The following is a 26,261-nucleotide window of genomic DNA, read 5'->3' on the forward strand; positions in this document are numbered from 1 at the left end:
GGGAATGACTGTGGTGTAGACAATCAGCCATGTCGACTAAGATACTGTCCTGTAACTAAAGGTTTTCATGTTTTATAGTGTGAGGCTATCTTTTAAATAAATATGATTCCTAGTTATAACCTGCTCTTGATTCTCTAGGGAATCAGCCTAATACAGTATCTTCTTTATTCTGTTATAAACCTTTAAACTTACCTTGGGTTATAAAGTGAATTCAACCCTTCACTGTCATTGTAGATATTTTTAATGAATTTACACATTTAAATTATATGACTCAGAACTACTTTACTTTGAACAGACCTCAGAGGATAGCAGTCATTTCATGTATGATTTCTGAAAGCTTTACTCATGTTTTCCAGCTGTGCACTTAAGAGCTTAAGTGATGAAGGGAGCGGTAATTTACATGCATGGTTGGGTTAATTGCCTTTTTTCCTAGGCTTAGCTTTGTATGTAATGCTTCAGGTGCTTTTGTGTCTGCTTTCCATAAATCTTATGGAAAAATTTTCTATTTTTGAAGTAAATAGAAATGTAGATCTGTGCTGCCCCAGGACAAGGTTCAAAAAGGCAATGAATTTTCACCAAAAAATAGTTTCAGTTAGATTGGGTGATTCAGTGAGATACATTAAATTTTTAAAAATCTTTCTATACCATATTTGAGCACTTTACCTTTTAATATTAGTTTTCGTATACACTTATTAACTGACATTTTCTCTATTACTGGAAAAGAAGTAATGTTAGATAAATCTTTACTGACAATACTGGGACAAAAAATTGAAAGAGTTTTTAAAAAGCCACAGTTGCATGATCTTAATACAAGTATATCATTGTGTGAGTGTATATAAACTGTAAAGGTACTGTAGTATATAAATGCTTCAGTATTTTTGTTCTTGGAAATGAAAAAGAAATATCAAAAAAGGAAGTATTCATATTCTCCCACCTAGAATTATCTCTAAATACATGTTGACATTTTTGCTTATAGTTGTCCTTGTTTCCTATTTTTTATTTATTTTTTATTTTTTGATTGAAGTGTAGTTGGCACACTATGTTAATATTAGTTTCAGTGTACGACGTGGAGAAGTCAACATGTAATGCTATTTGCTCAATGCACAATGCTCCTACGGTACCATTGACTATATTCCCTGAGCTACATGTTTCATCCCTGCAACTTACTCATTCCATAATGGAAAGCCGGTGCCTCCCATTCCCCCTGCTGGTCTTGCCCATCCTCTCATCCCCCTGCCTTCTGGCAGTTACCAGTTCTTTGTATTATGGTTCTGTTTCTGCTTTTGTTTGTTGTTGGACCTTCAGGTAGTTTCTGACTCTTGGCTATTATGATTGGGGCTTTTATGAACAGTGATATACAAGTATTTGAGTACCTGTTTCCAGTTCTTTTAGGTATTTATTTAGGAATAGAATTGCTGTGTCATATGGTAATTTTATGTTTAATTTTTTGAGGAATCACCGGATTGTTTTTCTAAGTGTCTCCACCATTTAACATTCCCACAAGCAATATAGGAGGTTTCCAGTTTCTTCACATTGTTACTAATAGTTATTATTTTTTTAAGATTTATTTATTTTAGAGAGAAAGTGAGAGAGGTGGCACTTGTGGGAGCTTGCAGTCAGAGGGAGGGGGAGAGAAATCCTGAGTGCAGAACCCAATCAATAAAGGGCTCGATCCTAGGACCCAGAGATGATGACCTGAGCGGAAATCAAGAGTCGGCTGCTTAACCAACTAATGAGCCACCGTATTTGTATTTTGGGCATTGTCTTGATAGCCAGTCTGGTGGATGTGAAGTGGTATTTCATTATGGTTTTGATTTGCATTACCCTGGTAGCTAATGATGTTGGGCATGTTTTCATATGTTTGGTGGCCATTTATTCATCTGTCTTTGGAGAAATTTCTATCCAGATCCTTTGCTCATTTTACAGTTGGGTTGTCTTTTTGTTGATGAGTTGTAAGAGTTCTGTGTATATTTTGGATACTAGACCCGTGTTCTAAGAAACACGTACTTCAGATTTTCCACTCGCCTCATGTTGTTCATAGTAATGTTTATTATTTTTAAAAAACACTGCTGTATTTGCTGATACATTCCCTGTCCCCCCCCCCCTTTTAAGATTTATTTATTTATTTATTTATTTGACAGAGAGAGATCCATTACAAGTAGGCAGAGGAGTGGGGGAAGCAGGCTCCCTGCCTAGCAGAGAGCCCGATGCGGGGCTCTGGGGCTTGATTCCAGGACCCTGAGATCATGACCTGAGCCGAAGGCAGAGGGTTAACCCACTGAGCCACCCAGGCACCTGTTCCCACTTATTTTTAATATAATTTGTGCCTCGTTTCCATAGTTTGTATTTTTTTAGAGACTTGGTTTGTGACTTTTTAAATCCTCTTTTGTATCTTTGCTTTTTATTTCATTAATTTCAGTTCTTATGTATATTTTTCCATCTATTTTTGTTTTTGTTTTTGTTTTTTTACCTCTTCAGTTGAGTGCTCACTATTTTTCCAGCCTTTTCTTTTTCAGTAAGCATTTAAGATTATACTTTTCTATGTTGCTTTAGCTGATGTATCTTACAAGTTTTTAAAGGTACAATCTCTTACTCACTTGTCAGAATTTTATTCCTGTTACCATTTGTTTAGAAATGTGTGTGTGTGTGTGTGTGTGTGTGTGTGTGTGTGTGTGTGTGTGTGTATTTTTTTAATTTCTAAGCTTGGTACATCCCAGTTTCATAAATGTTCTCCGTGTACTTGAGGATCATGCGTGCTCCCTAATTTTGGTTGCAGAATTTTCTGTGTGTTCATTAGATTAGATAAAGCTTTACTTCTGTTCACATTGTCTGTATGCTTGCTAATCGTTGATCTGCTGAGTTATTGAGAGAAGTTTGGATTTCTTTCTATGGTTCAGTCCGTTATTACTTTATACGTTTCTCAACACACAACTGTATTTTTCTTTGTGGTGAACTGAGCCTTCATCATTCTTTAGAGACAGTGTCCTTAGTGATGCTTTTTGCCTTAGTTGTTGTGTTTTGGTTTTGTTTTTGTTTCTGTTTTTTTGTCTGATAGAGGGCTATCCCAAAGTCCTTCTTTTTAGTTTTTTACATGGTGTATATTTTTCCATCCTTTGTGAGTCTTTATAGTAACAGAGCTTATAGCTGGATTTTATTTATCTTAAATTTTGATAATCTTTTTTTAAGTGACAATTTGGATTTATTTCTATCATATTACTATGTGATTCCTATTCTTCCTGGTTCCCCTTACTCATTCTGTCTTTCTTACATATCAGTTGGGTTTTTAAAGTTCCATTTTCCCTTTCCTATCCTCCCCATCCTGTCATACTTCCACTGGTTTGGAAATTAGTCACAGATTTTTACAAAGTATGTATACATGTCTTATCAAAAGCAAGTCTGTCAGTATCTTCTCACTTAGCTACCAAAATAATAGGGTCTTAGGATATCTGAGATCAGATTACATTTCTTCATTGTGGGCTGGTATTTTAGTTCTGTGTTTTTTACCCCTTTAGATTTCCATTCTATATAGTCAGTGTTGAGTTTAGATTTGCCCATATGCTTACCAATTTCTTTGCTATTCATTTCTTCTTCCTGAATATTCTTCAGGAGTTCTTTTATTGGCAGTCTGTTTAGTTAGGTTTTGTTTGTTTGAAAAGGTCTATATCACCCTTGTTCTTGAAGGAGATTTTAGTGGGTGTATGATTCCAGATAGTTATTTTTCCTTAATATCTCTAAGATTGTATTGTGCTGTCCTTTAGCTTGAATTATTATTGTTGGGAAGTGTTGGTTCCAGATATTGATTCCTTTTATTGCTGAGTCCAGAAGTGGACTTCTTTTTTCTATTTGGATTTGCTGTGTTTTCTTAATCAGAGAATTCATGTCTTTTATCTGTTCTGGAAAATTATCAATCATTATCTCTTTAAATGTTGTGCTCTTCATTCTCTTCTCCTAGAATTGTGATCGGACATATGTTAGACTTTCACATTCTTTTTCTGCCATGCGTCTGTGCTGCTCTCTTTGTGATTACCTCAGATGTTCCAATTCACTGAGTGTCTCTTCAGCGCAGATATGTTCAACCAGTCCATAGGGTTTTTTTTTCAATGACTGTATTTTTTATTTATAAAAGTTATTTTGTTCATTTCTAACTCTGTGTAGTCTTTTTTTTAAATAAGTAGCATCTTGTTCTTTGCTCATGTGTTCCATTCTCTATTACTTCAAATATTTTAATATACTTAATATTCCATATCTAAAATTTCTTTGTTTAAATCTACCCCTTGTTTCTGCTGGGTCTCTTTTTTTTTTTTTTACTGTTATTGTTGGTGGCTTCTTTCCTTGTCTGTTATGTATATTTAGATTATGAATTTGCATCTATCTCAGTTCTGTCTGTGCAAATCATACGTCCTCCCCCTCCCTCAGATAAAATTTGCCTTGCCATATATCCCGCAATGTAAGCCAGGAACACTTTTGTTTTTGTTGTTTTTTGTTTGTTTGTTTTTTTAAAATTTTGTGTATTTATGTAGAGAGAAAAAGCAAGAGAGTGTGTGGACAAAGGGAGTGGCAGAGGGAGAGAGATGAGCGTGAAGCCTGATGCAGGGTTCGAGATCATGACCTGAGCTGGTTGAGCCACCCCAGCACCCCATAAGCCAGGAACACTTTTAATTTCTCAGCCTGGAGCTTTTTTGATTTGTTGGAGCAAAGATTTAGCTGCTAAAAAAGAAGCCCCAAATAAAATAATGGTGACATAAGCAAGAATATGGGCTTACTTTTCTGTCAGAGCAGTGTGAGCGAAGCGGCAGAGGCTGTCAGGATAGCCCTACTGTCTCTGTGATCTGCCTCCTCTTTTGCTCCAGAACAGAACCCTTAGGGTATTGCCTGACAAGGTACACATCAGCTTACTACCTTATCTTTATTGCAGCGAGTGGGAGAAGACAAAAGGGAAAGAGGAGGGCACGTTATGGAAACGGTACACAGCATTTCTGCTCATTGTTCTCTTGGCCAGAATTTAGTCCTGTCCCCACACCTAGCTGCAAGGGAAGCTGGAGATGGATTCTTTGATCTTAGTAGTTACATATCCTGTGAGAAGTGCTCAGATCTATTTCTGTAGAAGGAGAGGATAGTAGAAATGGCAACAATCAGCAGGCTTTTCCACTGCCAACAAATAAAGACATTTGAAATCCCAACCCCACTGAAAGCCGACTTTTTGTCAGGGAGGAAATTTTGTCTTTTCCTTCCCTTTCTTAGGGACTCAGCCTGATAGAGGTTTTTTGTTTTGTTTTGTTTTAAGGTTTATTTATTTATTTATTTATTTGAGAGAATGAGTGCAAGCACGGAGCGGGAAAGAGCAGAGGGTGGGAGAGAAGTAGACTCCCGGCTGAGCATGGAGCCCCACAGCATGGGGCCCAGATGGGGATCTTGACCTGGACCCAAAACCAGGAGTCAGATGCTTAACCTACTGCACCATCCATGTGCCCCCTACAGATGGCTATTAAAAATGGTCCTTATAACCTGGCTTTATGCTGGCAACCCTTTACTTTGCAGGGGCTCTGACCTCTAGTGGTTTTTTTTGTTTTTTTAAACTCAACTGTGCATTTATTTGAAAAAACTGCTTATAATATTTAGTATTTGTACTACAGGTAATTTGATCCAGCTGTATCTTTTCTCTTCTTTGGTGTATTGTGTTTATTCTTATTTAAATGACCTAATTTCCTTTCTTTGTTCTTTCACCTTGTTTCTTAATTTCATTATCCCATTTTGGAGTTCCAAGCCTGGATTTCTTTTTCTCCATCTCCTGTGTGTAGTCTGATGTAATGAGTGTGTGTGTGTTTCTGGTGATAGGTGAGTGATGTTGTTGGACAGACAACTAGAGGTCATTCCCCCTCCTGAGAATGGAAAATGGAAGGATACCAGTTCTGCTTTCTTCTCCAGATTTAGATTATTAGTGAGTATTCTCAGGGTTTTGTTGGTTCACCAGAAGACTTCTGGAAGATGGGGCAAGGCTAGGAGCTTGACATGGTTCTGCCTCTCTTAAGTTGACTGGAAGAGGCAAGTTCTTCAGCAGTTTTAGCTGAATGCTACCAGTGTAGCATTATTTTTCTTTGAAATTATTGTAAGTCTTAGTTTTTTCTACATCATCGTCACTGTCTGTTTGAATCAAATGTGTAATATTAATGATGTATCATTGTGCAAATGTTTATCATTTGTGGATTTTGCTGTAACAGATAAATCTGCAGAGATCTTACTCATCCCTGTGTTGTTTTGCATCTGTTGCATTATTCCTGAGGTTGAATTCCTGAGAGTAGAATTGCTGTGTCAAAGAGTATAACAAATATCTCTGAATCTAGTCTCATACTGCCTTTTTTTTTAAGGTTATAACAACTTAGATTCTCACCAGAAATGAATGAGTATACTAATTTCACTGTAGCCTCATTAGTATCTGGTGGTAGGATTTCTTTTCCTTAAAAAAAAAAAAAAAAAGGGCTGTAGAATCATATCTTAAGTTACTTAAATATTCATATCTTTTATTGTTGAGCTTTAACATTTTCCTGTGGGTTAGTTTACTACTTATTTTCTCTTCTGTGAATTGTGTGTTTTTATATTGGTCTATTTAACGACCTTGATATTTTTTAGATACTTGCAAACCAGGTTCCCTTATAAAGAAAAAGTTGATCTTTCCATTTTTACATTTTGTATAGCTATTTTTACAGATCTTTTTGTATTTTTTTCAATTAGGTTTATTCAAAAATTTGTATTTTAGTATGATGAAATCTCTTGTTGGTTTAAATTTAGAAAGTTATTTGATAAATGTTTTATTCTTTTTTTTCTTGCTAACTTTTTGTTATTTTAATTCTTTATTGTGTTTGGTATGTGAAAAAGGTGTGCTCTGAATAAGTGGGGAGTAATTGGCAAGAGATCTTATTAATCCCATTTATAAAGTTTTTTAAAAATCTCCCTGTCTTAGAAAACTGACTCTCCTTTATTGTGCTTTTCTACATAATTATTTTTAGTAGGTTTTTGTTTGTTTGTTTGATTTTGTTATGTTTTTAAATGGGCTCCACACCCAACGTGGAGCTTTAACTTAATCCCTGAGGTAAGAGTTGCTTGCTTTGCAACATTTGGGCTTCCCTCCCTTAATTCTTTTTTTTTTTAAATTTTTTATTAATTTTTCCCCCCTAATTCTTTTTAATAGTTCTTAGTGTCTGTAAGGATATGCCTCATTCTTTTTTAAAAGGTATTCTTTCCTACTTTTGTCTAAGTTTTAATTGTTTTATTTCAAAAAGGGGATTCCTATTGGACAATCTCATAGGAATGAGTAGATGTTATTTGGTTTGGTTTTCTCTTTTCATAGTTTACCTTTTTGCTTACCAGTTTTCAGTATTGCAGTAAGCGGTTACTTCTAATAAAAGTCCTAAGTAGTTGGGGTGCCTGGATGACTCAGTCGATTAAGTGTCTGCCTTCGGCTCAGGTCATGATCCTGGGGTCCTGGGATCCAGTTCCACACCAGATTCCTTGTTCGGCGGGGAGCCTGCTTCTCCCTCTCCCTCTATCTGCCACTCTGCCTGCCTGTGCACTCACGCACGCACACGCGCTCTCTGTCTCTCCTCTCTCTCTCTCTGTCAAATGAATAAATAATCTATCTTTAAAAAACAAAGTCTTAAATAGTTAAGACTTTGTTTCTAGGGGCATCTGGATGGCTCAGTCAGTTAAGTGTCTGCTTTCGGCTTAGGTCATGATCCCAGGGTTCTGGAATGGAGCCCCGCATTAGGATCCCTGCTGAGCAGGGAGTCTGCCTCTCCCTCTCCCTCTTCTTCTGCCTCCTCTCCCCTCCTCAAGCTCTGTGTGTGTGTGTCTCTCTCTCTCAAATAAAGAAATAAAATCTTTATTTTAAAATCTTTATTTTAAAAATAAAAAAAAGTAAGACTTTGTTTCTAAATGTTTTGTGTGTACATTTGCCATTGTAAGTGAAATCTTTCATAATGATTTTTTGATGACTCTTAGTAAGAATTTAGGGAAATAAAGCCTTTAAGAGAGATTATTTTTTAAGATTTTATTTATTTTAGAACAAGCCAGAGAGCAGGAGCAGGAGGAGCGGCAGGCAGAGGTGGGGAGAGAGAATCCCAAGCAGACTTAATTGTGTGCACGGAGCATGACACCAGGCTTGATCCCAGGATCCTGCAATCGTGACCTGAGCCGAAATCAGGAATCAGACACTCAAATGACTCAACTACCCAGGCGCCCCCACCACCACCCTGAAAGATTTTGATCAACTTTCAGTTTGAATAAATGACATTCTGTAGCTTTTTTATTATTTATTTATTTATTTATTTTTAATTTTGAGGTTCCTAAGATGGATCCTTGGTTTAGGTAAAAACTACACATTTTGTTATAGACTATGAACATTGAACATTCTTTAGTAATGTTCAGGAAGAACATATTAAACATTGTTTAGGGGGAAGTATAAATAAAAATACTGAATACTACTAGTGACATAAGCTCTCCATCTTTTCATCTAAGTAATTTTGGGGTGTCTAGAGCTCTAAGTTCCTTATAGACGGAATTTTACATCTAATAAATGGAAACTCCTTAATGGCAGAGTAAGTTAAAACATAAGTTTAACTCAAAATACAAGTGAAATTTAAATGAAGGAAAAGAAAACACAATGTTATTTCCATCTTTACCCATCATTTGTAAAATTTAGCTATTCTTTGTTCTGTCTGTAGGTGGAAAACCATGAATTCCTTGTGAAACCTTCATTTGATCCCAATCTGAGTGAATTAAGAGAAATAATGGATGACTTGGAAAAGAAGATGCAGTCAACATTAGTAAGTGCGGCGAGAGATCTAGGTAAGAAGGCCTCATTGGTGGTTTGAATAATTCTTTGGTCTATATAGTGTCCCCACTTGTGCCAGAATTACTTGCCTAGAACACATAGTGGATCATGCCACTTCTTGCTTAAAGTGCCAGGCCTTTCTTCTACAGAATAAAATTATAGATACTTCCAAGTTGATATATAGGATGCTTTGCATTTGGAGCTTCACCCTCTTCCAGATTTGTCTCTCACTAACTTTCCAACCCCAGGATAATCCCACATTCCTACCGGACAAATCAACCAAGAGGCCCTTGCATCATTTCCTTGAAATAGGATCTGTATTAAACATCACCTCCTCTGTAAGCGTCATTCTACTAGTTCATTGATTTGGCTTTGGTATTCGCAAGCATGTCAGTAACATCAGCTTTTTTAAGATGTCTGCCTTCCATACTAGTTTTTGTTTTGTTTTGTTTTGTTTTGAGAGAGAGAACGCATGTGTAAGTTCGGGGAGGGAAAGAGGGAGCAGGAGAGAGAAAATCTTTTTTTTATTTTTTATTTTTTTATTTTATTGATTTATTTAACAGAGAGAGATCACAAGTAGGCAGAGAGAGGGGGAAGCAGGCTCCCCGCCAAGCAAAGAGCCCAATGTGGGGTTCAATCCCAGGACCTCGGGACCACGACCCTAGCCGAAGGCAGAGGCCTTAACCCACTGAGCCACCCAGGCGCCCCAGGAGAGAGAAAATCTTAAGCAGTCTCCTTCTCACCCAGAGTAAAGCCCAGCATGGGGCTTGATCTCAGGACCCTGAGATCATGACTTGAGCCAAAATCCAGAGTCTGATGCTTAACCAACTGAGCAACCCAAGTCCCCCCATACTAGATTATTAATTCCCCAATTAGTCTCATATTATTCATACTAATTTGTTCTGAATTTATGAACCTTTTTGTTTGAGCATCTCTCATGTGTATGTTGAATGAATAAATATAGCTTAGCATATTAGTAGAACCCTCAGGCAGTAATTTCTTGAGAATCTGATGAATCCTCTTCCCAGAAATATGTCCATACCTACATATACAAAAAATTTTGCAAATAGTTACCATGGAGAATCCATATATGGACTAACCAGGTAAAAAATCTTTGCCTTTCTTTACTCTTCTCATTTCATAGCTCTTTCTACGTTCTTTCTATGATCTCTTCCCTCCCTAGCCCAGTGAAGTGTGTCTTTAGTTGTTTGCTACTACTAATATTTGATAGCCATGCTTTAGCAATTAAATTTTGTAAATACGGTCTCTCTCTTCTGATTTGTACTCTAAAGATCACATTGATGAATGAGAGGGTGGGGACAGACTTAGAAAAACTCAAAAATTTTAGGTAAATAAAGTCCAGGTGATTGATCATTGCTCATTTTGTGAAATTTCCTACATTTAACAGAAACTGTGTGTCCTTGTTTTATAGTTTCATTGTGAGAGACTTAAGTTTTTGTTTAGAAAGTGTGTTTATTTTAATCCTACTCTGTGTTAGTTCCAGAGAAATGTTTCAGTGAAGTAAAGAACCGTGGTGCAGAGCTCCTCGGGGTCAGGGGTCCTATGGTGTGCATCCCTCTGGACATAGTCTACTGCGGTGCTCTGTAGCCTTGGGATGGCCATATCCAGAAAGCACTTGCACGTCAGAAGCTACCATTAATACAGAGTTCAAGGATTTTATAGATAGCCTTCATTCATGTAGTTTTTAAGTGAAGTAAAGTTTGAATAGTTCCCGGTTAGGTCATCGTAGTAATTTCCACTGTGCTGTCTTGTAGTAAGAGTTAATTATTTTAAACATTTACATTGAAAGATGGCTGTAGGCATCCATGACATGCTTTGTCTTTATTTCCATATCATGAAGGTTTGGATCCTGGCAAACAGATTAAACTGGATTCCAGTGCACAGTTTGGTTATTACTTTCGCGTAACATGTAAGGAAGAAAAAGTCCTTCGTAACAATAAAAACTTCAGTACGGTGGACATTCAGAAGAATGGTGTTAAATTTACCAACAGGTTTGTATGGCTACATTGTTTTGTTAAGCCTTCAGTAGGTCCATGGAACTAAATTATTCTCTGATGAGACATGAATGTTTTATGTTAAGGAAGTTTTACCTTACTTATTGATAGGAGGTATCAGGTGAGAATGAAGCTTTATTTTCTTCTAAGAGCCTCATCATGTGTTCCAACACACCTTGTTATAAATAACTCCTCTTTTCGTCATTGACTGAAGGGGCAGTTTGGGTCTTTTTTTGTTTGTTTGTTTTATCTTTATAGATTTTATTTATTTGAGAGCACAGACGGGGTGAGTGTGGAGAGGGAAAAGCAGGCTCCCCACCAAGCAGGGAGCCTGACACGGGACATTGATCCCAGGATCCTGGGATCATGACCTCACCTGAAGGCAGATGCTTAACAGACTGAGCCATCCAGGTGCCCCCTTTCAGTCTGTTTTTAAGATTGTTTTTTCATGGGGCACTTGGGTGGCTCAGTCGGTTAAGCAGCTGCCTTCCACTCATTTCATGATCACAGGATCCTGGGATTGAGTCAGGCTCTCTGCTCAGCAGGAAGTCTGCTTCTGCCTCTCTCTTTGCCCCTTCTCCAGCTTGTGCTCTCTCCTGCTTACTGTCTGTCTCTCAAATAAATAAAATCTTAAAAAAACAAAAAATCGTTTTTTCACGGGGTGCCTGGGTGACTCAGGGGGTGAGTATCTAGCTCTTGATTTTGGCTCAGATCATGATCCCAGTGTCATGAGATAAAGCCCCCAGTCAGGATTTCCACTCAGCAGGGAGTCTGCTTGATATTCTCTCTCTCTCCTCCTCTCCCCTCCCCACTCACTCTCAAATAAATTTTTTAAAAAATTAAAAAGAAAGATCGTTCTTGGGCACCTGGGTGGCCCAGTTGGTTAAGTGTCTGCGTTCAGCTCAGGTCATGATCCCAGGGTGCTGGGATCAAGTCCTACATCGAGCTCCTTGTTCAGTGGGGAGCCTGCTTCTCCCTCTGCCTGCCACTCCCCCTGCTTGTGTGTGCTTTCTCGCTATCAAATATAAATAAAATCCTTAAAAAAAAATTTAAAAAAAGATTGTTCTTTCACATATCTGTCTCACCATTCTTTTGTCAATACGAGATTTTATTACGGTTTATATTACACTTCCGTATCTATTAACATTAGTTCCCCATCATATCTCTGGTTTATAATTATTTTCACATTTGCTTTTTCTAAGAAGGCTTTGATACCATTTATCAATTTAAAAAATTCTGGTATATCAGTTGGATATATAAATTAGGATCGGGAGATGCCTACCAGCTTTAGTGAGGCCACTTACTAGATTATTGCTTGTTCAAAATCCTGTTTCATGTTGAAAAAGATTTTACAAGTTTTTCTTTTCCTCTACTGATGTTAGAAAGTTTCTTAAATTATTTATAGGTGAAAGAAGAATTATTTTGAAATAATGTTCTATGATGTGGGGTGGGGACATTAATCTTTTTCCTTCTGTACTCTATTAGAATTTATGGGAGGCCTTACATCCACCCATCCTGAATATACCCAGTACTTTACCGGTAGCTTTGTGTATATGATCCCCTTTTATCCATTTATTCAGCAAGTATTTTGAGTGTTTATTATGTGCAGTCATTAATTTCTAGGTGTTCAGCCACCTCAGGAATGAAAACAATGTTTGGTTTGTTTTTCGTAACAATTCTGAGATAAATAGGTTTATTTCTCATTATTTAGATGAAGAGGCTAAAACTCCCCATTCCCCAGGATTAGATAACTAGTAACATTCGATACTCATAGCTAGATCTCCTATTGCCCAACTTAGTAGTAGTTGTCTTTCTAGCAAACTATATCCCTGGTCCAAACTATATTCAGTAATGGCTTAGCTGAGACGGAACTTTTGGGGTATTATAACCATCTTTGAATCACCATGGGTTAGTTATAAGTAAATGAGATTGAGCTGAATGACTGCATTTAATCTAAAAGTTGAAGGAGATTCATTTATTAATTCATTTTTGTCTGCAAATTGAATCCTTGCTGTGTATCTGATTCTTTGATCATGTAATTTTCCTTCTTTAAAACTGCTGGTGTCTATCATCCAGGAAAGTCTGCAGTCTTTATTGTAACCTGCAGGGTCTGGTCCCCTCCCCATCCGCTTTCATCTCGTTTGCTCTTCCCTCACACTGTGGTCTCATTTTTACAATGTCTTTGCCTCTTGCTTGACTTCCTTTAATTCCTTCTGTTTGCATGTTTGCTAGTAGTCTTTGCTACTGTAGCTGCTGCTGCTTGCCCATGCACTGTTCCTGAGCTGTAATATATGTGTTATGCCATCAGTGCCTTCCTCCATCTAGTGAATGCGTCTCTTCTCTGTGCCCCCATCTTGTCTTTTTATTTTTTATTTCATTCCCTTCCTTTGGCATCCGTGAATATTTTTCCTTTACTTTATTCTTGTCCTTCCTCATTTTTTAAAAAGATTTTATTTATTTATTTGACAGGGAGAGATCACAAGTAGGTAGAGAGGCAGGCAGAGAGAGGGGGGGAAGCAAGCTCCCCACTGAGCAGAGAAGCCTGATAGGGGCCTCGATCCCAGGACCCTGAGATCATGACCCAAGCCGAAGGCAGAGGCCCAACCCACTGAGCCACCTAGGTGCCCCCTTCCTCATTTTTTATTTCAACCTATAGTTTTCATTTTTTTCTTTACTCAGTAAGATTTGGTTTTCAAAACATTTTCTTACTTCGACAGCCTTCAGTATCAAAAGCAGCTATATACTACAGTAACGAGAGAAACTGTGTGGTGTGTATAAATTTGGAAAGGGGGGATGGGGACCCCTGGGTGGCTCAGTCAGTTAAGCATCTGCCTTTGGCTTGGGTCATGATCCCAGGGTCCTGGGATTGGGCCCTCCATTGGACTCCCTGCTCAGCAGGGAGCCTGCTTCTCCCTCTGCCTGCCTTTCCCTCTGCTTGTTCTCTCTCTCTCTGACAAACAAATAAATAAAATCTTTAAAAAGGGGGGGGGGTAGATGGCCTCTATCTGAAATGAGGATGAAGACTTAATTCCATTTAAATATTTTAGAAAAGGTTAGATCAATACTCAGGGGAATAAATGTTACAGCAAGAATTGTGCCAGTAGGCTCTTCCAGAACGCATAAATGTTAATACACTGAATTCCATCCACATCTGCCCCTAATGAGTTGCCCATTTTCTACTCACATTTTCATTTTAATTATTGTTTTGGTGCTTTATAGGATAGATGCTCTGGATATATTTTATGTGGAACATATTACTTCAGTAGATGTTTTGATATTTTTAATAATGTAATTATCTTGACTTGCAGTAAACTGACTTCTCTCAATGAAGAGTATACCAAAAATAAAACTGAGTACGAGGAAGCCCAGGATGCCATTGTTAAAGAAATTGTCAATATTTCTTCAGGTAAATTTAACAGAACCAATGCATCAAATGTTATGAATGTAACCTGGTTTTTAGTAATAGAAAAGATACCGGTATGTTTCAAGAGTGTTTTTTTTAAAAAAATGTTAACACACTGTTTATTATGTTAGGCTATCTATAAAATAATATGTGCTGTATTGTGGTGGGAAAAGTAACTGGAAATAACTCTTACATAGAAAGATAAGCTAGTGCAGCCTAAGGTGTGGGAATACCCTGAGAAATAGACCCATATAAAAGCACAAAATTTATTGTAGTTGCAACAAGGAAAAGAAACACCAAGGACTGAAGGCACTAATAATTTTAGGTTATTTTTGGGCTCATGCTCTAAGTTTTGGAAATAAATATCACTGAAAAACAAATAGGAAATTATACATGAAGCAAGCCTTTTCGAGTTCTATATGCCATTTTGTAGATTTTCAGACTTCCTTCTGGAGGACACTGTTTGAGAAGAATGCATCACTTAACACTGTGGTGTTGCCCTTGACACAGAATGAATGTATGTTTAGCACAAGGTGGGGCTGTTGTGTTAAACTGGAAGGTTTTGCCTGTCATCACATGTATATTGACTGTAACTTTTATTGTGCCTTCCAAAAATACACCAACAAACTACTTCAACCAAGTGATCAAAGTTGGCATAATCAGTAATAGAACAAATGACTTTTATATGCATCTTGATGTGATGTAGAGGGAAGAACACAGTATTGTCCATGGTATTCTTGACAAAAATGTTTAACCTGATTGTTAACAAGAAGGGAAACGGAGATAAATTTAGATTGTGGGACATTCTTTTTAAGGCTTGTACTCTTTAAAAATGTCTGTGTCATGGTAGCAAAACGGAATGGCCATGATCTGTTCTAGATTATAGGAGACTTAAGGAGACACAACAAGCGGATCAGTAGATGGTCCCGAATGGATCCAGGTCTAGGAGTTGGGGGTGGGAAAGAGCTATCAGGGACACTCAGGACAAATTGGTGAAGTTTTATAAGAGATAACATGATATTGGTATCCTATTTTGGGGGGTGTGTATTGTGAGTAAGTAGGAGGATGTCCTCATTTCCAAGGTATTCATGCATTTAAAAACTATGTGCTTGTATAATTCTGTGAATTATTTTACTATTATGAATTTTATAGTAAAATAAACATAAAACTTAAAGGTTGGTGTTTTGTTTTGCTTCTTAATTTTATTTATTTGTGAGAACATGAGTGGGATAGGGAGAAGAAGAAGACTCCCCACTGAGCAGGGAGCCTGATGGGGCGCTCCATCCCAGGACCCTGAGATCTTGACCCAAGCCAAAGGCAGACGCTCAATTGATGCTCAGCTGAGCCACTCAGGCACCCCAAAAGGGTTTTATTACACTTTATATATTGGTGTTGAGGTGAATGAGTTTTGTAAATATTCTGGTTTTTTTTGCTTGGTAGTATCAGATAACTATAGTTGAAAATGCCTAGATTGCATTTTTAAGGACCCTGTAAATACTATATATTCAAACTGGGAGTCTTCCTTAAAAAGATGTAGTATCAACTCAGATTCATCAAGCACCTTCTAGGTTAAAAAAGGTGCTAGCTTCAAACATTTAAATGGAGGGTATTTTGTATTTAGAGTTACCTTGAATTTCTTCATTTATTTATTTATTTATTTTAGTTTTATTTGTTTATTTGGAGCGAGAATAATAGAGCACGAGCAGGGGAGAGGGGCAGAGAGAGGGGGAGCAGACTCCCCGCTGAGCAGGGAGCCCAATGTGGGGCTCTATCCCAGAGCCCCAGGATCATGACCTGAGCCAGATGACCTGAGCATAACGTAACGGACTGAGCCACCCAGGTGCCCCTAGAGTTACCTTGAATTTAAATGAAACCTTTTCTTGGTCTAATATACACATTATCTGTATTTAAAAATGTAATGGATCATTTCTGTGGTTCTTTATCTTGCTATTAAACCAGAATAGGTGATGCTGTTAAGGGCCAGGTGATATGAAATACCTTAAGAGGTATTTCCTTTTTTAAAGTAGTTACAGTAAGTACTCCATTAATGTTTAAGTAATTCTTGCAGATTCTTGTTCCTCCATGAAAGGGTGGTGTGAACCATTCTTTTCCTTTTTTTTTTTCTTTTTTCTTTTTAAAAGAATACCTGTTAGATAAAACAGGAATAAATTGGAAGTGGTGAAACAGTAAGAGAATTATTTGTATTCAGCCATTCATAAGTTAATTCTTATTTGTAAAACATTTTATCACTTTTATGGGGAGCAGGGGAATCAAAGATGAATCCTATTGGCTGCCATTTGATTAAACTCTTAACTTTTTTTTCTAAAATTAAACAGTATTCTCATGAATGTCCTTTGAAGCTTTTGACACATTGATGCCTGTCTGATAGTTCTGCATAACATATGGGATGTTTCACTAACCCCTCCAAGCTATTAAAATTTTAGAATCTATTCTATAAATTTTGACCATTTTTATTATTTGGACTGAATTGCCTGCCACATATCAGGGGCTTTTTAGTGTACATAATAGCTTTTAGTTTTAATGTTCTAGAAGAGTAGAATCTCACTGGAAGTATTTTAAGTGACAATTACGGATCTAAATTTTGCTAAAATTCAACTGCATGTGGTACTGATTGGGGAAAAAAAGCTCAAGTAAACAACTCATATGGTCAGGTTTATACAGGCACAGGCCTTGACAGTGACATTATTATATTACAACCTGGTGTTTGCATGTATCTTCTGATAAGCAGCTCTGTGTTTTCTGTTTTAATGAATTTTGGTAAGAGAGGACATCATACTCTTTCTATTTTTGAAATTATTCATAGTAGAGGAAGATGTAGTAATACATTTTAACCTTGTGGTAAGGCTTTAGATGTTCCTTTCAAGTTTGGTTATGGCAAACTTCTGTTAATTTTTTGAAAAGTAATAAATTAGAAAATGGATTTTAAATTCCCAAATAGGGGAGTTAAATTTATTTCTATAACTGCTTATATGTATTTTCTTTGTTCAGTATTCCTTGGCACATTTTCTGTTTTTATACAGGATACGTAGAACCAATGCAGACACTCAATGATGTGTTAGCTCAGCTAGATGCTGTTGTCAGCTTTGCTCACGTGTCAAATGGAGCACCTGTTCCCTATGTACGTCCGGTCATTTTGGAGAAAGGACAAGGAAGAATTACACTGAAAGCGTCCAGGCATGCTTGTGTTGAAGTTCAAGATGAAGTTGCATTTATTCCTAATGATGTTCACTTTGAAAAAGATAAACAGATGTTCCACATCATTACTGGTAAAAAAAAAAAAAAAAAAAAGAACACCTAATTTATGGGCTTTTGGGGGGGTAATGATTTCATTTTTTTATGTTGGAGTGGAATTATTTAAAACTGATAAAGAAAATCCTAGTTCTTGATGTTAGAAAAAGAACATGTTATTCATCCTAGTTAGTGATATGTTCACTTTTGGGTTAGAGAGAAGATTTGGAAGGAGGGGGAGGCCTTAAGGAGCGAATGTCATCTTTATATGAAACTTCTGTTCCAAAGGTTTCGTGCATTTAAAAATGAACATCCCTTCAACCTCAAAGCCTACCTTTGAGCCAGACCTTTCAATAGTGAGGTCATTGAAGGTGAAGCAAAACTGATTGCTGCAATGACCTCAGCTTAGGCTAGCAATTCTCTTAAAGACATGGGACTGTATTTGTGTGAAATTTGAAAAAAGTTTGCTCATAGACTAATGCAGCATGTCTCAAGCTGAAGTATTTTTAGATCTTAGATTCTAGAAAACCAAAGTGGAGGGGGTACTCTTCGGGCAGATGTATTTGGGAAACAGTGATAATATTCTAGTTCCCTAAATGGATTTTCAAGTTGTTCATAGCATCTAACCCAGACAAATAAATTGTACTTTAGCGTTAAGTAAGGTTGTGTCTTAGGGCTTTAGTATGGAGTTTAAGTGATTTAAAGGATTAGACCATACTAACTCATTCACTAATAGCCTCATTTATTAATGAATTACAGTATTCAGTTAATTAGTTAGGTGTGTACTGTTTTTCTGGATGACATAAAATTACCATGCCAGCAGCTGTATGAGCTGTGGGAAAATCTGTAGTTGTTTTAGGCAAATTACAGGTGAGGTATATTTTTCATAGTCCTCTCAATGAAGAGTGCAGTGTAAGTATGTATGAAGGAAAAAGAGTATTACTCTGGCAGTTGATGGTTCTGCTGCTTCTATGCCATATCCATGCAACCAGGTGATTAGTCACAAATATGCGATTAGTGGCAGAAATAAATTAATAATCTTGCTTTTTGATGTAATTTATTTTAAAGGCCCCAATATGGGAGGTAAATCCACTTATATTCGCCAAACTGGGGTGGTAGTTCTCATGGCCCAGATTGGGTGTTTTGTGCCGTGTGAGTCAGCGGAAGTGTCCATTGTGGACTGCATCCTGGCCCGTGTAGGGGCTGGCGACAGTCAGTTGAAAGGAGTCTCCACATTCATGGCTGAAATGCTAGAAACTGCTTCTATTCTCAGGTGAGTGATTTTCCCAGTCCCCTCAAAATGGAAATGAATGTCCCTGTCCTGTGAAGTACATTTGCAGATTCATCTATAAAACACCAGCGAACCTTGATGCAGTTTAATAGTTTTCTTGGGAACTTTATACACTTCATATTGTCCTGAAAGGGTAATTCATAATAGTTGAGGAAAACTTTGATTTTTAATTTGTCTTAAGGTTTCTGGTAGTTTTTCCACCTTATAACCCCCACCACTACCATGCTCTTGCTTAAACTGTTCACAATATCTGGAATGTTTACCCATGTCCTTTCCAATCTTTAAAGGCCTTAGTGACAGAAATTCTACTTCTCTGATGACTTCCCTTGTCAAATAAGCCTCAGGTCACGGGTATTTCTTTGAACTTTTTGACGTGCCTGTCATATATTTGGTTTTTTATTTTAGAGGTTACTGAAATCTCTTTTCCTTATTTCATTTTTAAGGCGCTTCTTTAAAGGTAGAGAAGCTATGGCTTCCATTTCTTGGTGTCTTCTAAAGCACATCACATATAGTAGATCCCTAGTAAATTACTGCTCATTATTTGTTTGTGGGGAATTACAGAAGCAGTACAAAGAGTTGGTATAGTAATTGGTCAGCAAGCTAATATTCATAACTTAAATAAGCAAAAGATGTCAGTGGAAATTCACAGGAAAATAAATGAATGATATGCACATGAAGAACTGTTGCATTCTTGGGGCTCCTGGATGGCTCAGTCAGATAAACATGCAACTCTCGATCTCAGCTTATGTCCTGACTTCACGGTCATGAGTTCAAGCCCCATATGGGGCTCCATGCTGGGTGTGGAGCCACTTAAAAAAAAAAACTATTGCATTCTCTAATTGAGAAAAAAAAAATTCCCCCTTAAATTTGCTTAAAGAAGAGAAAAGGAAGAATGCTAATATCTGATTGGTAGGGCTGCAGCCAGCGTGCCAGTTTACATGATCACCAGCTGCACGTCCATAACATGACACCCTTGTCCCATCTTCATGTGGTATTCATAAAGTCTGGGCTGGTTTGATTGGCAATAAATGAATGATAGATGATTCGAAATTCTTTGATTATTATTTGTGAGATTGGTAATTTTTATAAAAAATACTTCTCCATCACTTGTTTATGACCATGCCCATTTTCTTCTTTTAACTGACTATTGAATTTTTTATATATGAAGATAATCTGGGTTTTGTGGCACATCATTCCCATTGTATTGTCTTAATTTCGTTTTTTTTTCATTGTCACATATTATATCACGGGCGATTTTCATGTAATTGTGTGTTTCAGGTCTGCAACCAAAGATTCTTTAATAATCATAGATGAATTGGGAAGAGGAACCTCTACATATGATGGCTTTGGATTAGCGTGGGCTATATCAGAGTACATTGCAACAAAGATTGGTGCTTTTTGCATGTTTGCAACACATTTTCATGAACTTACTGCCTTGGCCAATCACATACCAACTGTTAATAATCTACATGTCACAGCACTAACTACTGAAGAAACCTTAACTATGCTTTATCAGGTGAAGAAAGGTGAGTATATACCACTGGTATACTGTAAATTCAGGTGTGGCAGTGGGAAACTTCCACCCATGACATCATGAATCATTGCCTTCTTCTGAGTATGAATTATTCATGTTTGTCAGAACGCATTTACTTTTTTTTTAATTAAAAAAATTTTTTTTAAGATTGATTTTACTCATTTGACAGAGATCACAAGTAGGCAGAAAGGCAGATGGTGGGGCGGGGAGAAGCAGGCTCCCCGATGAGCAGAGAGCCCGATGCGGGCCTCGATCCCAGGACCCTGAGATCATGACCTGAGCCAAAGACAGAGGCTTAACCCACTCCCAGGCATCCTTAATTCATAATCTGGGTACAAGGACAAGGTGCATTATATTTCTCTCACAGTAGGACGACAGTTACAGAAAGAATAACCCATACTCTTAAACATTACCACAGAAGGTTTTATACCTCCATGGCAGCCTGATTTCTTGTCAAAGTAGATAGTAATAATAAGCTTTGAAGTTCTAGGGCTCTGTTACTGTTTAAGAAACCATTTATTATAATTACTTCATTGGAATTTTAATGGCATATTATACAAACAGGTTCATTTATTATTTTTTTAAAGGTTTTATTTATTTATTTGACAGGGAGAGAGATCCCAAGTAGGCAGAGCAGCAGGCAGAGACGGGGAAGCAGGCTCCCCGCTGAGCGGAGAGCCGGATGCTGGGCTCAGTCCCAGGACCCTGAGATCATGACCTGAGCGGAAGGCAGAGGCTTTAACCCACTGAGCTGCACAGTCGCCCCACAAACAGGTTCATTTAAAGATAGGGTTTCCAGAGATCCTGAAATTGTTAGTAGTTCTTACAAAGGGAATGACTTGTTGGCATTCTGTCCTTTCAGAGAAGTGTCATTTTGTGGGTCTGTCAGCTAATGAGATTTACGAAGTTGATGAGATTAATGTGCTGTAAAGTTTTTGCTGCCTAAGCATTTCACCAGTCATTGGAATAGCTTTTTCAGATAGCTATCTGATTTTCCAAGAACACATTTTATTGCATCAGTTGGTTGATACAAGTACAAAAATGTTTTTGGTTCTTTTATCCTTTGTTCTTATGCTTCAGTGGGAATCCTTTTGACTTACTCTGTTTACATTATTGTTGATTTAAAATATAGATACTTTTAGGGCCACTCACCCTGCTTGAGCTTTCCTGTTCTCTCTCTGTCAAATAAATAAAATAATAAAAAATAAAATAAGATACAGATACTTTTAGTTGGACCTGGCATTTAGCATGAAGTTGAAGTTTTACTTTTTGTTTTGTGTTTTGTATGATAAATGGGTTCAGAATTTGATTTATTTATTAGAGAGACCGAGCATGAGCATGCAAGAGGATGGGGAGGGGCAGAGGGAGAGAATCTTCAGGCAGACTCCCCACTGAGCCTGAAGTATGCTGTGAGGCTCCATCTCACGGCCCCACCTGCCCCATCATGACCTGAGCCGAAACCAAGGGTTGGATGCTTAACCAGCTGAGCCACCCAGGTGCCTGAAGAAGTGGGTTCAAAATTTTATTTTTAATTTGACACAGAGGGAGTGAGAGAAAGCACAAGCAGCAGGGAGAGGGAGAAGCAGACTCCTCAATGATCAGGGAGCCCAGTGAGGGGTTCGATCCAGGTCCCTGGGATCATGACCTGAGCCAAAGTCAGACTCTTAACCAACTGAGCCACCCAGGCTCCCCTGGGTTCAGAGTTTTGAAAGACCAGATAACCCGAGGAGAAGATAGTGATATGTCTATGCATCACTATGGGTGTTTATCAGACATTTGCTTCTATTTGGTTTTTGTTTGTTTCTCTTAGTTGTGTGGAGTATCCAGCCCCAGAATGCATGGGCTATATAACTAGGCCAAAAAATTTTTTACAGCTGATACATAGTTGAGGCAAAAGTGGAAGCTCCATGATAACTCTGTGAGCATCACTCATATTAAACATCTGGAAGGAATGTTATAATTCCGTTTATTTTCTGCAAACAGGGTTGAAGATAAGCTACCTAGTCTATAAAATTTACTAATAATTTGGGTCCAAAATTACATTGTCCTGTGTTTGCAGTAGTTCAGAATCAGAATAAGATTATGTAAGAATGGGGGGTGCCTGGGTGGCTCAGTTGTTAAGCATCTGCCTTCGGCTCAGGTCATGATCCCAGGGTCCTGGGATTGAGCCCCATATTGGGCTCCCTGCTCAGCGGGGAGCCTGCTTCTCCCTCTCCAGTTCCTCTGTGCTTGTGTTCCTTCTCGCTATCTCTCTCTGTCATAAATAAAATCTTTAAAAAAAAAAAAAAGATTATGTAAGAATGGTAAGTAACTTTTCTAAGACTAGTATTGTAAATTTATTTATTGAGCCAATTTCCTGAAGTCTATCTAGAAAATGATGTAGGCAGATCTAGAGAATGGACCGTTCAGTAATAAGCCGTATATTTTGAGTTAAATGCTCTTTATTAGTGACACACATTTATCTTGTTTTTTTCTTCATACTTTATTTAATTCCTCCCTTATGAAATGGGAAAACGTTAGAGGGATAATTGAGTTAATTTTTCTTCAGATTCTGATATTTGTCCAGACCTCTGAGGATTCACCATCAAGCTTTTTTGTTTTGGATATTTTTTTTTTTTCCCACTACATTTGTCAAGGATAAGATAAAACACTGTGTGCGAAGTCATAATTACTTTCCGCTAAAGGCTTAATTAAAATTCCTTCATCTAAGTTACTCTGAAACATTTGGCTAATGTATTTGAAATACAAAATTAAGTTTCCAAATGACAAAGTGAGGTGGATAAGTTCTATTTACATCAGTTGTTTTCTCTTTCTGCCTGCTCCTCACAACCCCCAAATTTCTTGTAGGTGTCTGTGATCAAAGTTTTGGGATTCACGTTGCAGAGCTTGCAAATTTCCCTAGGCATGTAATAGAGTGTGCTAGACAGAAAGCTCTGGAACTAGAGGAGTTTCAGAATATTGGAGAATCACAAGGATATGATGATACGGAACCAGCAGCAAAAAGGTGCTATCTGGAAAGAGAGGTTTGTCATATTGTGTTTGTAATTATTTAACCCCGTGTCAGGTCCCGTGTGATGCTAATACTTACTTGATCATTCATTGTTGCCTTTCACTTTGATTTCTTTGCATGGCAAAGACTTCATCTGTATCATTTTGATTTCTGACCAAAAGAGAGCATGTCAGTACCACATTTAAAACGTAGGAGGACAGGAATGTTAGTCTAGGTTTAAAGTAATTCAAAGGAGTTACAGATGTCCAGGCACTTTTTTGATTACTTCATAAACAAATAGGTCAAGTCAGTTAATGGTATATTTACTCAGTTAATTGCTTAGTTAAGGGAATAAGAAAGAAACAGTTCCTGCCTTCCATTTTTCTAGAATCTGGTTGGGAAGATATTACTGAACATGTCAAAGAGAGTTCATGCAGTATATGACATGTTTACTCTGGACAGCTCTTTTTGGGCAGGATGTTGCACTTCTCATGGGAGAAGTATATCTTAAGTTAGGCCTTCTCTGAGTGATGAGTGAAATTTAGATGTACAGAAAGGTACAGCTTATGCTCAACGTATTTTTTTTTTTTAAGTAGAGGGTAATTCTCTGCAATAATGAAAATAAAATTAATTCACTGCTGGGTCCCAGCAGCATTTACTTCTTGTCATGATTTTAGCTTATACCAGTGAGTTTTTTACCTGAAGGATAGATAGTTGTTGATCATAATAGATGATCGTGTATGATTTTTTTCTTTTCTTTTCTTTTCTTTTTTAAGATTTTATTTATTTATTCGACAGAGAGAGATCACAAGTAGGCAGAGAGGCAGGCAGAGAGAGAGAGGAGGAAGCAGGCTCCCCACCAAGGAGAGAGCCCGATGCGGGGGCTCGATCCCAGGACCCTGGGATCATGACCTGAGCTGAAGGCAGAGGCTTTAACCCTCTGAGCCACCTAGGCGCCCCAGATCGTGTATGATTTTTAAGCTTAAAAGGTATAGTTTTGTCTTTTGTTCCTAGATAGGCAGGAGAAATGTGTTATATCTTGTTACTAGTTTAAGTTAGGGAGGTTGCTGTAGAGTGCTCTTATTATCAGCTGTTGGTGGTCTGGGGTTAGGTAGGCTCTTTTATGTAATCCCTAATTTCTAAATAGAGCAGAAACCATGTACTTTTGATAACATTAATTACATTGGACAAAAAAATAATAAATTCTGAAGTTTTTTGAAAAAAACTTTAAAGGAGATGTATAACTATCGATGTTCAGTCTAGATTCTGTCTTTATTTGAAAAAGAGTGCACTTGTTATTTAATAGAGAAATATATCTTCTTTACCTTACCATTTGGATATCTACCTGTCAACCCTTAAGGTACTTACTGCCAACTAGCTCCCGGTATGAAAAGCAGGCTTTTAGTTCTGCTTCATACGTGATGATAAACATTTACATAGCACTTACCCTTTGCCAGGCACTGTCCTAAGCACTTCCAAGCACGTATATTCAGTCTCCAGTTCTCCCAGTAGCCCTGTGATGTTGATAATACTGTCATCCCCTTGTTATGAATGAGGAATGTGGGTTAAGGAATTTCCCCATGGTCACATGGCAAGTAATGGCCATGCTCTTCAGAATGTCAATGATTGGCCAGTAAAATAGTAATTTAAAAATTCTGTCCATATTTGAGTACTGAATTTTCAGTGACTGTTTATGCCTTACAGTATTTATAAACCTTGAATTCTTTTTTTCCCAGAAAATTACGTTTATATATCAATAATGAAATGTGAGAGATTGGGGGACTACTAAAATATTGAGCCCATTTTCATTAGCAGCTGAAAATGTATTTATAAGTATCCTTCAATGACTTGCTTTGGAGAAATACAGTCAAATAAGGGCCTTCTGTATATTGGATAGTTCACACTCACAATTTAAAGAATGTTCTTTGACTATTGGGTGGTATGTTATAGGTTGAAATTTAATGAAACAATTCATTACAATTTATTTTGACTTTTTAAAAAGACATTTTAAAGACTAATGGAGCATTCATATATCTTTCAGCAAGGTGAAAAAATTATTCAGGAGTTTTTATCCAAGGTGAAGCAAGTGCCTTTTACTGAAATGTCGGAAGAAAACATCACAATGAAGTTAAAACAGCTGAAAGCTGAGGTAATAGCAAAGAATAATAGTTTTGTAAATGAAATCATTTCACGAATCAAAGTTACTACATGAGAAAATCCCACCAAAGGAGTAAAGAGAATACTGATAAGCTGTTGTCTACAACACTTTTGTATTGTTTTTTACTAACCCTGTTTTCATAGTGCTGGCAATTTGAGACCCATGGGATATCAACTTAATAAAATATTTAGTAATACTTTGAGTACATTGTCAAGGATCTTTATTTTCGAAGAATGAGAGCTGTAGCTGAGGGATACTTAAATGGACATGGGCAGTAGGCAGTGTGTTGAATTTTATAAATAAAGTCATGTAGTTTGTGGAATTTGAAATGCGTTGTATTTCTTTATAATAGAACTTTTATACATGTTTGCAAAATGGTATGGAAAAAGCAAGTTACGCCCAAAGACTTTGCAAAACTAAAGGCTCCTAAAGCTAGAAGGAACCATGGAAATAATTTCCATTGGTCTCCACAGTGTCTGTTTATTGGCAGGAGCCAGGTTGACTAGATACAGATTAGGAATTTATTATAAACCTGGAGTGTGTGTGATCCTCCGCCCTGTGTGCCATTCTCCCACATCTCTCTGTGGGGACACTTAGAAATCTGCATTCTAATAAAACCTTTCAGATTGGGAATGCTGATTTAGTCTACTTCTCTTATTTTACAGGAAAGAGTTGGAATGGTTAAGAGTGGCTAACCCTGCTGAATATGGGTGGGGAGGACCACCTTTCCAATAAATAGTGATGGGATGATGAGGTATCCAGATAAGAACAAAATGAAATTGGAGCCCTGCTCCA

At 37.4% G+C, this 26,261-nt stretch overlaps 1 protein-coding gene across 1 annotated transcript in view; it reads left to right on the top strand.

The window, feature by feature from the left end:
- Positions 1-25,792, top strand: part of MSH2 (mutS homolog 2) — a 76,871-nt gene extending 51,079 nt beyond the window's left edge. The window contains exons 9-16 of the mRNA XM_080813519.1: positions 8,718-8,841; positions 10,689-10,839; positions 14,151-14,248; positions 17,287-17,532; positions 18,563-18,767; positions 20,064-20,311; positions 23,167-23,342; positions 25,350-25,792. Coding sequence (XP_080669645.1) covers positions 8,718-8,841; positions 10,689-10,839; positions 14,151-14,248; positions 17,287-17,532; positions 18,563-18,767; positions 20,064-20,311; positions 23,167-23,342; positions 25,350-25,520 — 1,419 coding nt within the window. The 3' untranslated portion in view covers positions 25,521-25,792. The remainder of the gene's footprint in view (positions 1-8,717; positions 8,842-10,688; positions 10,840-14,150; positions 14,249-17,286; positions 17,533-18,562; positions 18,768-20,063; positions 20,312-23,166; positions 23,343-25,349) is intronic.
- Positions 25,793-26,261: the final 469 nt, after the last annotated feature.

Source organism: Martes martes (assembly GCF_963455335.1).
Source record: "Martes martes genome assembly, chromosome: 9".
In the NCBI taxonomy this organism is placed as follows: domain Eukaryota; kingdom Metazoa; phylum Chordata; class Mammalia; order Carnivora; family Mustelidae; genus Martes; species Martes martes.